Source organism: Patella vulgata, chromosome 7, assembly GCF_932274485.2.
Source record: "Patella vulgata chromosome 7, xgPatVulg1.2, whole genome shotgun sequence".
NCBI classification, from domain to species: domain Eukaryota; kingdom Metazoa; phylum Mollusca; class Gastropoda; family Patellidae; genus Patella; species Patella vulgata.
Window position 1 is genome coordinate 63,856,190 of NC_065885.2, and position 13,357 is coordinate 63,869,546.

Genomic DNA, 13,357 nt, shown 5'->3' on the forward strand with positions numbered 1-13,357 from the left:
TAATGGATAATTTACACAACAGGTAGGACACTAACACATCTAGTACTTAGAATAAGGCTATTTTTTATTTTCTGGAGCTGTCAAGCCAGCAAGAGTGTTATTGTCCCTTTAACAAGTTCTATCACACATGTGATAATAATGACTGACACCAATATTGTTCTTTAAAAGAGGTCCAGAGATTTCATCAAAAATCATAGATGACTTGTGTTGACTAAATTCTACGCATCGCCTGCTGAATGTTGGAAAAATTTAAATTCATCATATCTTTGTAAATGCTTGAAATATTTATTACCCTCTGTATTCTTGTTGATTTTACACTTATAAAAGTTTTTTTTTATAATATGTTTATATATTGTAATCTGGTTTAAATTGGAGTGTTATATATTTTAATCTGGTTGTTATGGGAGTATTTATAATATGTTTATATATTTTAATCTGGTTTATAATATGTTTATATATTTTTATTATTACAGCATGTAGTACAGTGTGTTATTGTAGCTGTACAAACTATCTATAATATTATGTTGGTCACATTCCTTCTCAAATTCATGTTTGCTGTAATAGGAGTTCAACTATTTAAGGTAATTTTGACATTTTTAATTTAGGAGCCATGGGGCTCAGTGGCTACCGCACTATCTCACTGACTAGAGGTCCCGTGTTCGATTTCGGTGTAGACCAAGAAACCTCCTCAGGATTTTCAAGTCTGGCTACCCCTTGTTTCTAGATGGCAGGGGCCACGGTGGATCAGTGGGTACGACGTTCGACCCCTGCGTATGCCGAAAAATTCATCAGGATTTTCCGGCATGGTTCCCCCTCGTCAGTGGTGTAGGACGGAGGGCCTGGCAAGGGAGAATGTATAGTCGTTCGGATGGTACGATAAACTGAGGTCCCGTGTATACAATGGCGTGCACGTAAAAGATCCCTTAGCAGTTGGAATTCGATATAAGAGTAGGCTGTAGCGCCGCTGTCTGGTAAAATTTCCCTCATAGCACACTGCAGGGCATATGCCCGTCTTCATTAGCCCAGTCGGGACAGAGTAGGACGTTACACCCCATTTCATTTCATTTCTAGATAGCGATTCTTTGTCAGGTGATGTCATGAATTAGAATGCCAAAAAAAAAAATAAAAATAACAAGGACGATAATCCTAGTAAGTGTGTCCCGAGAATATTCTCCACATGAGCACCTAGTTTACAAAAATGACAACGATAATTGATTTAATATGATTGTTTAGTTGTGAGTGTGACTATTAGCCCGTTCAGACGCTAACTTTGTCGTCTGAAATGCAAATGTGGGGCAAATAACCCAGTTTAAAAACCCTAGTTCGCTACCTGTTTTCTAGAAGGCTTTTTATTTATTTTAAACTGGTTCATCTTGGCCATCTGAACGGGTTGGCTTAAAAACCCTGGCTCCAGCTTGCTTTGAGCGTGCTCAGTACGCAGTAAGTTACATTCATTTGAAAATATTGGGGTCAGACAGTGCCAATGTTATCGAAAGCATGCTATAACCGAATAAAGAATGTAAAGCTACCCATGCGTAGTTAACTCTAACCTCCGACCGAAGAGGTCAGAATAGTTAAACTGGCTTAGCATATATTATAGTACGTGTGAACGCAACACGATGGTGTCTTAAAAACCCCGGCGATTTTGAACTGGTTTAAGAATAAGCCTGTGATGTTTCTGTTTTAGGGGAAGTTTTACAGTTGTACAGATACATCTAAATTATCAGAAGCCGAATGTCAGTAAGTAATATTTTGGAACTTGGCTAAATTCAGATTTCGTTACAATAAATAATTGTAGTTGAGATACCAACAGTCATCTCGAGTCCGTCTCTGGCAGAGGCGTAGCTGTGAAATATATATTGGGGGGGGGGGGGCGCAACCCTAACCATAACCCATTTTTTAAAACCCCTAAAAAATATAAACAAACACCATGTGGCCATGCTGTCTACCAAGACACCGTGTGCAAAAGCATTTTGGTTACATTGCTGGCTGAGCGGGCGATAAATATTTGGTTTAGGCGGTTATGTTTTTGGGTACCTACATGCGATTCACTCTGATAAGTGGCAGAAAAAAATAAACAAAATATTACTGAAAGGCTAACTAGACACAATTTTATGGAACACAGGTACATTTTACTTCACACATGTTTCCAGGATGATTCTCTTTGTGTTTTATTTTAGCAATGTAAACCATATTGGGATATGTATAGGTTTTATACAGATAGAATCTTAACTAATCCTAATAATTGTTGTAAATAAATAGGAGTTTGGGCCTACTATGTAAATTTTTGGGGCGGTCCAAGTATATTCAGACCCCCCCCCCCCGAAAAACATGCTCTTGTCGTTCTCAGGCAAACAAGAGGAACTTGTTGCAACGTAGTGTGAAATAAACTCAGTAATTGTTTTCCATATAATTTGTTTCCAATTGTTGTAAATAAATAGTTTGGGCCTACTATGTAAATTTTTTGGGGGGGGCGGTCCAAGTATATTCAGACCCCCCCCCCCCCCCCGAAAAACATGCTCTTGTCGTTCTCAGGCAAACAAGAGGAACTTGTTGCAACGTAGTGTGAAATAAACTCAGTAATTGTTTTCCATATAATTTGTTTCCAATTGTTGTAAATAAATAGGAGTTTGGGCCTACTATGTAAATTTTTTTTGGGGGGGGGTCCAAGTATATTCAGACCCCCCCAGAAAAACAATTGGGGGGGTCAGACCCCCCCCATGTGTGACGCCCATGCTCTCTGGCAGTACAAAAATAATAATCTATCAAGTGCCACAAATCACCATTGATGCCGACACCCTTTTCTACTCGGAGCCCTCAAACGCCCCCCCCCCCCCCACCAATATTTTATATATATTTTGTATATTCCAGGGGCCAATATATAGACTTTAAGGAAGGAGATTTTGAACAGCCTATTGTGTTAGATAGAGAATGGGAAGAGAGTGCCTTTAATTTTGATGACGTCAAACAAGGCATGCTCACTTTATTTACAGTAGCAACATTTGAAGGCTGGCCTACGTAAGTTACGGTCTTTCTTGACAACATAATAATTGTCGTACTTGTCTTGTTCTTGTGTTGGTTCACGTGGCTAAGAAAGTAAGACGCTGGCTCGCTAGCCTGGAGGTCGGGTGTTCGATCCCTGCATTGGCCGAGAAAGTTCATCCAGATTTTCCGGCGTGGTTTCCCCTTGTCAGTGATGCAGGACAGAGGGCCTGACAAGGACAGCTGTCTAGTCGTTCGGATGGGATGAAAAACCGAGGTCCGGTGTACACATTGGCGTGCACGTAAAAGATCCCTTGGCAGTTGGTATTCGTTATAAGAGTAGGCGTAGTGCCGCTGCCCGGGCAAAATTTCCCCCATAGCACACTGTATGGCACATGCCCGTCTTCATTAGCCCAGGTTAGGAGCAGAACAGTAGGACGTTAAACCCCATTTCATTTCATTTCTTGTTCTTGTTGTTCGTCTTTGGGGCGACGCTCTATGAAAAAAGCCTAAAACTCCAACCATTTCATGTGTGATTGAACTGTTTATTATAGCCTGTTTCCATTACAAATTTTAAGCATGCCAGGAACGGTACCAGGCACGGCACGGTTAATTTTTTTGTAGTGTAAATGGGTCAAATGAGGTGGTCTTAGCACGGTACCAGTACTGATTACTGCACATGCTCGAAACTTTGACAGTTGTCATCAGTTCGATCAAAATGGCTGCTCAAACTAAATCAACCATCATAATTGTTTCTACCCGGGTAATTTGCATAGGGACTGAAATAAACTTTTCTGTGAAGAGTTTACATTTGACATTCTTGGAAAGGTTCCAAGACCGGTTATTTTAGAGTAATGTAAACTGGTCAAATTTTTTAGATTTATCGCGGCGTGGTACTGTGCTCAGAATGGCACTCTTATCGCAGCCAAGTGTAAACGGGGCTATAGACAATGGTCAGACTTTGAGTTTTGATATGACGTCACATTTCCAAGATGGCTGCGATGACGTCATACTCAGTTCCTAGTCAATAATACTTTCTTATTTTAAAAGTTAACATCAAAAAGGTCTTTTTTTCTGTAGAACACAACAATTGTGATTTAGATGATTCTTTAGACCAAAAAAATGCCCATCTTGTTCTTGGGGGTCAGGTCTAAATATTAAGACCACCTGCAGATTCAGTCCAGGTCACGAGAGGTAAACCCTAACCCACAATCTAATCAACAATCTTGTACCCTAAAGCTATTTACATCTTGTGACCTTGGCGAAATCTGCAGATGGCCTTAATATATAGATCCGACGTGCTTGGGGGTGGGTGACGCTCCACCAATTCATGTACGATATATATATACATGCCACGCTTATTCCTTTGATGGACGTCTATTTTGATATGACGTCTCAATTCCAAGATGGCTATGATGACGTAATAGTCAGTTCCTGGTCCTACTTGTTAATCAGTTATTTTATATTTACTGGTTTTGTTTTATTTTTTATTTCAGATTATTATATCAGTCTATAGATTCTAATGAGGAGGGGGTGGGACCTATCCACAACTTTAGGCCTTTTGTGGCCATATTCTACTTTGTCTTTATTATCGTTATTGCTTTCTTTATGGTGAATATCTTTGTTGCTTTTGTTATCGTCACCTTCCAGAATGAAGGAGAACAGGAATATAAAAATTGTGAACTGGATAAAAATCAGGTGAGACACCCTTTTAATATTTTGAAACTTGAATCTTTATTTATCTTTCTAATAATTTAAGAAAAATGTTTTAAGAAAATATATGGGGATCACGGTGGGTAAGTGGGTAAGACGCTGGCTCGCTAGCCTGGAGGTCGGGTGTTTGATCCCTGCATTTGGCGAGAAAGTTGATTAGGATTTTCCGACGTGGTTTCCTCTTGTCAGTTGTGCAGGACGGAGGGACGGAAAACCTAGGTCCCGTGTACACATTGGAATGCACGTAAAAGATCCCTTGGGCGTTGGAATTCGATATAAGAGTTGACCATAGTGCCGCTGCCTGGGAAAAATGCACGTAAAAGATCCCTTGGGCGTTGAAATTCGATATAAGAGTTGACCATAGTGCCGCTGCCTGGGAAAAATTTCCCGCATAGCACACTGTATGGCGTATGCCCGTCTTCATTAGCCCAGCATAGGATAACCCCATTTCATTTCATTTAGGAAATATTTAGCAGGAGAGAGAAGTTGAATATTGGGTCGAGCTAATCAACTCGCCCAGATTCCATTCTACTTGGTGATATTGACGACCAAACGAATAAAAACTAGTTATCAGTTTGTGATCTCCCATCAAAGTCATTTTTTAAATTATTATTTAGCATATTTTCTGACATTTTTATTGACCATAATATGCAAATGTTTTTTTTTATATTTCAGAGAAAGTGTATTGAGTTTGCTTTGAAAGCCAAACCTATTCGTCGTTATATACCTAAAGCTAGATTACAGTATAAAATTTGGTGGTTTGTGACGTCACAGGCTTTTGAGTACGGTATTTTTCTATTAATTATGATAAATACGGTAACCTTGGCGATGAAGGTAAGTTGACGAACACTTCATATTATGTTCATGATTCCCCGATTGTGGCAAAGATTAGGGTCGTCTGTCGAACCTCGTGGGTTTTCTCCGGATCCTCCGATTTCCTCCCACTGCTAAAGACCCCAACGTGCAAGCGAATTACTGAAATAAAGTTGAAGCATATGTTAGTCCCGAAATGACCTAGTTTGTGTCGAGTGGACGTTAAACCCCATTTCTCCCCCTCTCTCTCTCTCTCTGTCCTGATTGGCTGCCATATTGAAAATTAGTGTACAGGGTCTAGTACGCATAAAATAAATGCTTACAAAAATCCTCAAAGTCGTCGAAAAGATAATGAAAATGGCGGTGAACAGACTTGAGCTATTGTCGGCAGACAGTGTAAGTTTCATTTGTGAACGAACACTTAATCTGCATTTATTCATTAACATATCGGTGAGCATATCAAAGGGTCATCTTTGGCATATTTTATGACATTCATCTTTTTTGCTTCTTCAGAAATATCTTGCACATTTTTTGGACAAAGAACTAACTGGTCGCTAACCACGACTCAATTTGTACTTTTTCTTCTTCTTGGGCAATAGGGGGGTTGGATGGCTGAATGGTTAGCATGCGCGCTGTATCATAAAGTCTGTCATTGAGTCGACAGCGCACCTGTGCTAACCTTTTGGCCATTCCCCCCCCCACCTCCTGGACTAATGGAAACCAGTTGGCAAACTACAATGAAATATTAATTCTTTTGGGTCCTTTGAAATAGGCCTACTTAGTTCAAGGGAAACTTGTTCGGCAATTTTGCATTACATCCGGGCGACGACTGGTGTGGCTTAGTAAGATGTGGGTGATGCTCATGCAGATATGATTCTGGATTGATTTTTCTATAAATTAAAGATACATTATGGGAGATAAGATAAAGAGATGGCAGTTCTCGCTATAATAGTTAAAAACTAGATAGTGTAAAGGTAATTTGCTGAAAATTTCAGTCAAATTGATCCACTATGAGCCGAGAAAGAAGCGGGTGAAATTTTTGCATAGTCTCGGTCATCATTACTAAAATCATTAATATAAACAGCATAGTCTCGATTATCCGCTTTTATTGATTTAATTATCAATAGCCGTTAGCGGCATATAGGAATCTAATCCAGCCAACATCGAAGGCTAGCCTTGACATCGAGAGTTGATTATGGTCTGGATAAGTTAATTAATGTCTAATTGATAATTTAGATAACATTTCAGGCCTAAAGAAAGACTTGTAATAAGCAGATTTTGCTCTTGTATAATGCATGTTTAAATAAAGTTATATTTTCTAGAATATTTGGTTGTAATTACAGTATTATGGTCAAAGTAGCACATACTCCAAGGCCCTTGACTACCTCAATATGATCTTTACTGGTGTCTTCACAGTCGAGTTCCTGCTCAAACTTGCAGCCTTTAGGTTTAAGGTAAGTCTAGTGTTACTTCTCTCAGAGCACCACAAGATAACCATAGCGACACAATATTCATGTCAAGTGGACATTTTTAACAAAGACTCAATTGTCTAACTAGTAAGAAATGAAATGGTTTTAATGTCCTACTGTTCTGCTTCGACTGGGCTAATGAAGACCGGCAAATTCTACGAGGGAAATTTTGTCTGGAGAGTGGCAATACGGCCTGGCCCCGAGTTCACAAAGCATTCTCAGACTTAAGTTGAGAATTTACTCAAACTTGTTCACCTTATTTTAACTAAAATATAGCCCTTTATAATAGTTTTGTTGTTTGAATGTATCAGATATATCAATAAGAAACTATGTGCAAAGTTTTGTGTTTCTGGATCTAAGATATTTCTCATAAACAGAGATTGAAAGTTGAGCAAATTCTCAACTTAAGTCTGAGAATGCTTTGTGAACTCGGGGCCAGTTCTTATGTCGAATTCTAACTGCCAAGGGATCTTTTACGTGCAAGCCAATGTGTACATCGGATCTCTTTTTATTTTTCGTCCCATCTGAACGACTAGACAGTTGACCTGACAAGGAAAAACCACGCCGGGAATTCCTGATGAACTTTTTCGGCCAACACCGGGAATGAGCCCACAACCTCCAGGCTAATGAGCCAGCGTCTTACTTAGGCACAGTCGCTTCCTCTAATTAGTGAGAACTGATGAGTAGTGCGACTGGTTGACAGAGAGAGAGAAATGGGGTTTAACGTCCACTCTATACAAACTAGGTCATTTTGGGACTAACATATGGTTCAATTTTATTTCAATAATTCGCTTGTGTGTAGGGGATCTTTAGCAGTGGGAGGAAACCTGAGCACCCAGAGAAAACCCACGAGGTTGGACAGGCAACCTAACTCCTTGTCACGTACAACCGGGAAATCAAAACCAGGCCATTGACTCAATGAAAGATGTTATGATACAGCGCGCTCGCGCTAACCATTCAGCCATCCAACCCCTCGCGACTGGTTGACAGACTATAGGGTAGTGGACTTTGATTCCAACCTATAGTTGGACTTGGCTGTTTCTTACCTTTAGGGGGTTGGATGGCCGAATGGTTAGCACGTGCGTGCTGTATAATAAGGTCTGTCATTGAGTTAACTGGTGTGGTTTCGATGTTCCGGTTGTACGTGACAAGGAGTAGGGTCGCCTGTCCAGCCTCATGGGTTTTCTCCAGGTCCTCTGGTTTTGTCCCATTGCTGAAGAAATAAATAGTTTGTGTCCGGTGGATGTTAAACCCAATTCTCTATATCAACTGATAGAGAATCGTTTTCAGTCAAATTTTTTCCCCTGAATATTGGATTTTTTCCTTTTTTTTCCAGAATTATTTTGGTGATGCGTGGAATGTATTTGATTTTATTATTGTACTGGGCAGTTTTATAGATATTATCTATACAGAAACCAACGTAAGTACCATCTTTTCTCTCGCCAAATTTTTCTCGCTTTATCTCCATGCCTCTGCTCCGTGTTTTGTGATCATAGAGTTCCTAATCTCAAAAATGTTTTGTGATAAAGAGAAGAGAGAGAGAAATGGGGTTTAACATCCACTCGACACAAACTAGGTCATTTCAGGACTAACACAAGGTTCAATTTTATTTCAATAATTCGTTTGCGCATAGGGGTCTTTAGCAGTGTGAGGAAACCGAAGGACACGGAGAAAACCCACGAGGTTGGACAGGCGACCCGCCAGTTGACTCAATGACAGACCGTATGGTACAGCGTGCGCACTAACCATTCAGCCATCCAACCCCATATTTTGTCATAAGTATTTGATAATGGATGATGGATGCCTTTAATTTAGCTAGAAAGTTTTAACATACCTACATGTAGTATACTCCACTAATTATAATTAATTAAACACATCATTATTTATACAGAATAACACTTTTATTACTCTTAACTTTGCACGTAAATTAACATGGATGATATATGAATTGCATCGATTTAGTTTATTTTCATATATAATTTTTTTTTCCCCTTCAATGCTGTTCCTTTAGAGTGGTGAGGTTTGTTAATATTTTATAACATATTTTGGTCTACTTGAAACCTAAATTGTTACTCCTCAGCATGAACTACATGTGCATGATCATATGAGTTTATTGTTATGTTTAGTTATAACTTATCTCTTTTGCATTAAGTTCTCTTATTTCATGTCAATTCAGTTGCTAATGAATTTAATAAAAACAATATCATGTAGTAGATTTTATGTAGTAGATTCCGAATATTAAAAAGATAGAACTAGATCGATTTAGATTTAAAATGTTTAGATAATTTTTGTGTGGTTTAATTGTAGAGAGCGAGGAATTAGGTGATATAGTGATACTGCACAAGGGCGTTGGTCATTCAGTTGTTTAAATATATTACGCATTGTCTTGCGCGAGGGTCAGGGCGCCGCTTCGCTTCTATAACTCGGACATGTCCTACGAAAGTTTGCAAACGTCCGACCGGCTATATGTTAAATCGGACATCACCATATGATGAATCATATTCAAAATTCCCCAAAATTTGGACTCCATGCTCTTAGTCAATGTCCAGACTAGTCAATGTTTGAGAGCACAGTGCTACATTTTAAAAAACCACGAACAATCTACTGAAATAAGTTGAGTATCAGTTTTAAGGAAGCATGTGATGTAACACTATAAGGATAATAAATGTTAATCTAGACTAATATTACGTTTATTAAAATTCTTTTATATCTGGATTGTAATGATTTATATGCCTTCTTATTTTTATATTGATTCATTTTTTTAATTTTTTTTCCAGGATGGAGAGACGATTATTAGTATCAACTTTTTCCGACTGTTCCGTGTGATGAGGTTGATTAAATTACTGAGTCGAGGAGAAGGTATACGGACGTTGTTGTGGACCTTCATCAAATCATTCCAGGTGAGAACATACTGTATAATCCTTTAATTAAGGGGTGGTTCCCCCATGTCAGTGTTGCAGGACGGAGGGCCTGACAAGGACAGCTATCTAGTCATACGGATGAGACGAAAAACCGAGGTCCCGTGTACACATTGGCGTGCACGTAAAAGATCCCTTGACAGTTGGAATTCGAGTGGGAGAAAACCGGAGGACCCGGAGAAAACCCACGAGGTTGGACAGGCGACCCTACTCCTTGTCACGTACAACCGCTATAGTAATGGATATGGCAAAATAGATGATGGAATTTACTGTTTTGCCGCAGAGAAAATAAAACTTTCTGAATATAACTGATTTATATCCATGTTCTTGTCCAACACATCCATGGGGTTACCCATGCAGGACTGAATTATCTTTTTAAGGATTAATTAACTTTTTATTATTATTTTAGGCTCTTCCATATGTAGCATTATTAATTGTAATGCTTTTCTTCATCTATGGAGTAATTGGAATGCAGGTAATTCATTTATAAACAGACAATATTCTAAACCTAACCCATCTAAATTTATATACTTTTACTTTCAAAAACAGTAGATGTAATATCACACTTTCACATTTATAATCATAATCCAATTTGTTATTTCAGATATTTGGTAAAATTCGTCTCGATGATTCTACGCAGATTCATCGGAACAATAATTTCCAGACATTTCCGGAAGCTTTATTAGTCCTCTTCAGGTAAAAGTCTATTAGCTGACTCATCGTTGACCTTAACAGGTCCTCTGTGCAACATCACTGTACCAGTGATATTTTATCTTTTGAAACAGCTTCAACATACACTACCTGAAGTAGATATCACTGTACTACGGGAAATGTCATAAACTGTAAATAAACTATGCTGTGTGAATTAAAGTAAAAACAACTTTTATTTGGGAGTTGTGCTTTGTGAAATGAAAAGAGTTTTAATGTCCAACTTTTCTGCTCGGTCTTGGCCATTCAGTTTGCCATTCAGTCCACAGCAGCACTACATCCTCCCCTTTTTCTGTATTCCAACTGTCCAGGCTTCTTTTATGTGCACAAGACCTTGATTTTTAGTTCCGACTGAATGACTAGCTAGATATTGTTCTTTGCAAGGCCCTCTGTCTTGCACTACTGACAAGGAGAAGCCACACCTTAATATCCTGATGTACTCTCTAGGCCAACACAGGGGATCAAACCGGGGATCTCCAGGCTAGCAAGCCAGCGCCTTATTCCCTGAGCCACAGTTCTCTTGGGCACTGTAAAGACTATTCTGATACAAGCCTGGAAATAAGGCACCTGTCACAGACAATGTCAGGCACAGATTCAGGCTTTGTCAGGCACAAAACCTATGGTGCCTGTCATTTTGTCCGGCGCTGATTTTGTCTTTTTTTATTGATATTATTAATACATGTCTGGCACTAAGTTGAAAATGTCAGGTTCTATTTCATTAGTGCCTGATATTTTGTCAGGTGCATCTAAAACCCTTATTTCCAGGCCTGTTCTGATACTAGATAATGAACAGCGATCTCTTGATTTCTTCTATAAAATTTGAAAGTAAACATATTTTAAATTTTATAATGTTTGATGTTTTGTAGATCGGCCCACCCGAAGGACTAGACGCTATACTTGCTAAGGAAACTGCGATGCTAAACCACATTATATTTTATTATATTTAACTGAGATTATATTTGAAATTTTGTAGATCAGCTACAGGAGAGGCGTGGCAGGATATTATGTTATCGTGTCGAAATAGACCCGATGTATTGTGTGACCCGGCTGCTGATCAAGATCCTGAATCTTCATGTGGTTCTGTTATCTCCTATTTCTACTTCATCTCTTTCTATGTGCTTTGTTCTTTTTTGGTAAATATACAAAAACAATTATAGTGTATTTCTTTCATTTTGTTACTCAAACAGGCGAAATTTTAAGTCAAAAATTGTCACATATACCAACTGTTCCTTGCATTTTTATGGTAAATATACAAATTTTTCCAACCATATTTCTAGGAAATATACAAACTTTTTCCCAGCATATTTCTGGTAAATATAACAACTTTTCCTAGCATATTTCTGGTAAATGTACACAATTTTCCTAGCATATTTCTGTAAATGTTCACATTTTCTAAAAAATATACAAACTTTTCTTAGCGTATCTTTTTTTATTCAAGGTAAACAACTGTTCATGGTGGGTTTTTTTTTAATACTCAAATGTGATTAACAATTAAATAACAGAGTGAAAGAGAGAGAAATGGGGTTTAATGTCCACTCGACACAAACTAGGTCATTTTGGGACTAACATATGGTTCAACTTTATTTGAGTAATTCGCTTGCGCGTAGGGGTCTTTAGCAGTGGGAGGAAACTGGAGGTCCGGGAGAAAACCCATGAGGTTGTACAGGCGACCCAACTCCTTGTCATGTACAACCAGGGAATCGAAATCACGCCAGTTGACTCAATGACAGACCGTATGATACAGCACACACGTGCTAACCATTTCGGCCATCCAAACCCCCAATTAAATAACAACATGGGTCTTCACATTAAAAAAAAAGACATATTTGAACTAATGACATTATGTGAACTATCTGGCCTTTAAAGTTGAAAATAAGCAACTCCCTTCCAAAAAAAATGCATCCCACCACCGTACCTCTAATTTTGTTTTCAGGGCCGACAGAAGCAATTCTTGATTGGGGGGGGGGGGGAGGCTTCCATCCCCTAGGGCCTTATTAGGCGTGTGTCCAGGGGCTGCAATAACCTTGAGAAAAGAGTACTTGCAGGCAAATTATTATTGGGGGGGGGGGGGCTGCCCTCCCCCTCCCTCTGTCGGGCCTGGTTTTTAATGATAAAAACAAGCAATATTTTTTAAAGCTCATAAATAAAGCCACGCTAAGCAAGAAAGAACTTTGGTGTTTATTGAATCATTTGAAAATGTCTAAATGTCTTTTTCAGATTATAAATTTATTTGTGGCTGTTATTATGGATAATTTTGATTATTTAACACGTGATTGGTCGATATTGGGTCCACACCATCTAGATGAGTTTGTGCGTCTGTGGTCGGAATATGATCCAGAAGCAAAGTAAGACATGTTTGTTTAGTTTATAAATCAACAGTGAGAGTGAAAGTGGACTTAAACCCCATTTCTCCCTCCCTCTCTCTCTCTCTCTCTCTCCCCCTCTCTTTCTCTCTCTCTCTCTCTCCCCCTCTCTCTTTATTGCTCCTTGTATAAATTTATACTTTGTCTCCCTCTCTCTCTCTCTCTCTCTCTCTCTCTCTCTCTCTCTCTCTCTCTCTCTCTCTCTCTCTCTCTCTCTCTCTCTCTCTCTCTTTATTGCTCCTTGTATAAATTTATACTCTCTCTCTCTCTCTCTCTCTCTCTCTCTCTCCATCCATAAAACTAGAATTTCAAAGAATTAATAGAGAGAGAGAAATAGGGTTTAAGTCCACTCAAAACAAACTTTTGGACTAACAAATGGTTCAATTTTATT

General features: G+C 38.8%; 1 protein-coding gene across 1 annotated transcript in view; it reads left to right on the plus strand.

Moving 5' to 3' along the window:
- Window positions 1-13,357, plus strand: part of LOC126827870 (muscle calcium channel subunit alpha-1) — a 68,471-nt gene that overhangs the window by 34,003 nt on the left and 21,111 nt on the right. The window contains exons 22-33 of the mRNA XM_056102175.1: window positions 474-581; window positions 1,688-1,740; window positions 2,872-3,018; window positions 4,479-4,680; window positions 5,371-5,529; window positions 6,852-6,962; window positions 8,314-8,397; window positions 9,755-9,877; window positions 10,305-10,370; window positions 10,500-10,591; window positions 11,577-11,736; window positions 12,821-12,948. Coding sequence (XP_055958150.1) covers window positions 474-581; window positions 1,688-1,740; window positions 2,872-3,018; window positions 4,479-4,680; window positions 5,371-5,529; window positions 6,852-6,962; window positions 8,314-8,397; window positions 9,755-9,877; window positions 10,305-10,370; window positions 10,500-10,591; window positions 11,577-11,736; window positions 12,821-12,948 — 1,433 coding nt within the window. The remainder of the gene's footprint in view (window positions 1-473; window positions 582-1,687; window positions 1,741-2,871; window positions 3,019-4,478; window positions 4,681-5,370; window positions 5,530-6,851; window positions 6,963-8,313; window positions 8,398-9,754; window positions 9,878-10,304; window positions 10,371-10,499; window positions 10,592-11,576; window positions 11,737-12,820; window positions 12,949-13,357) is intronic.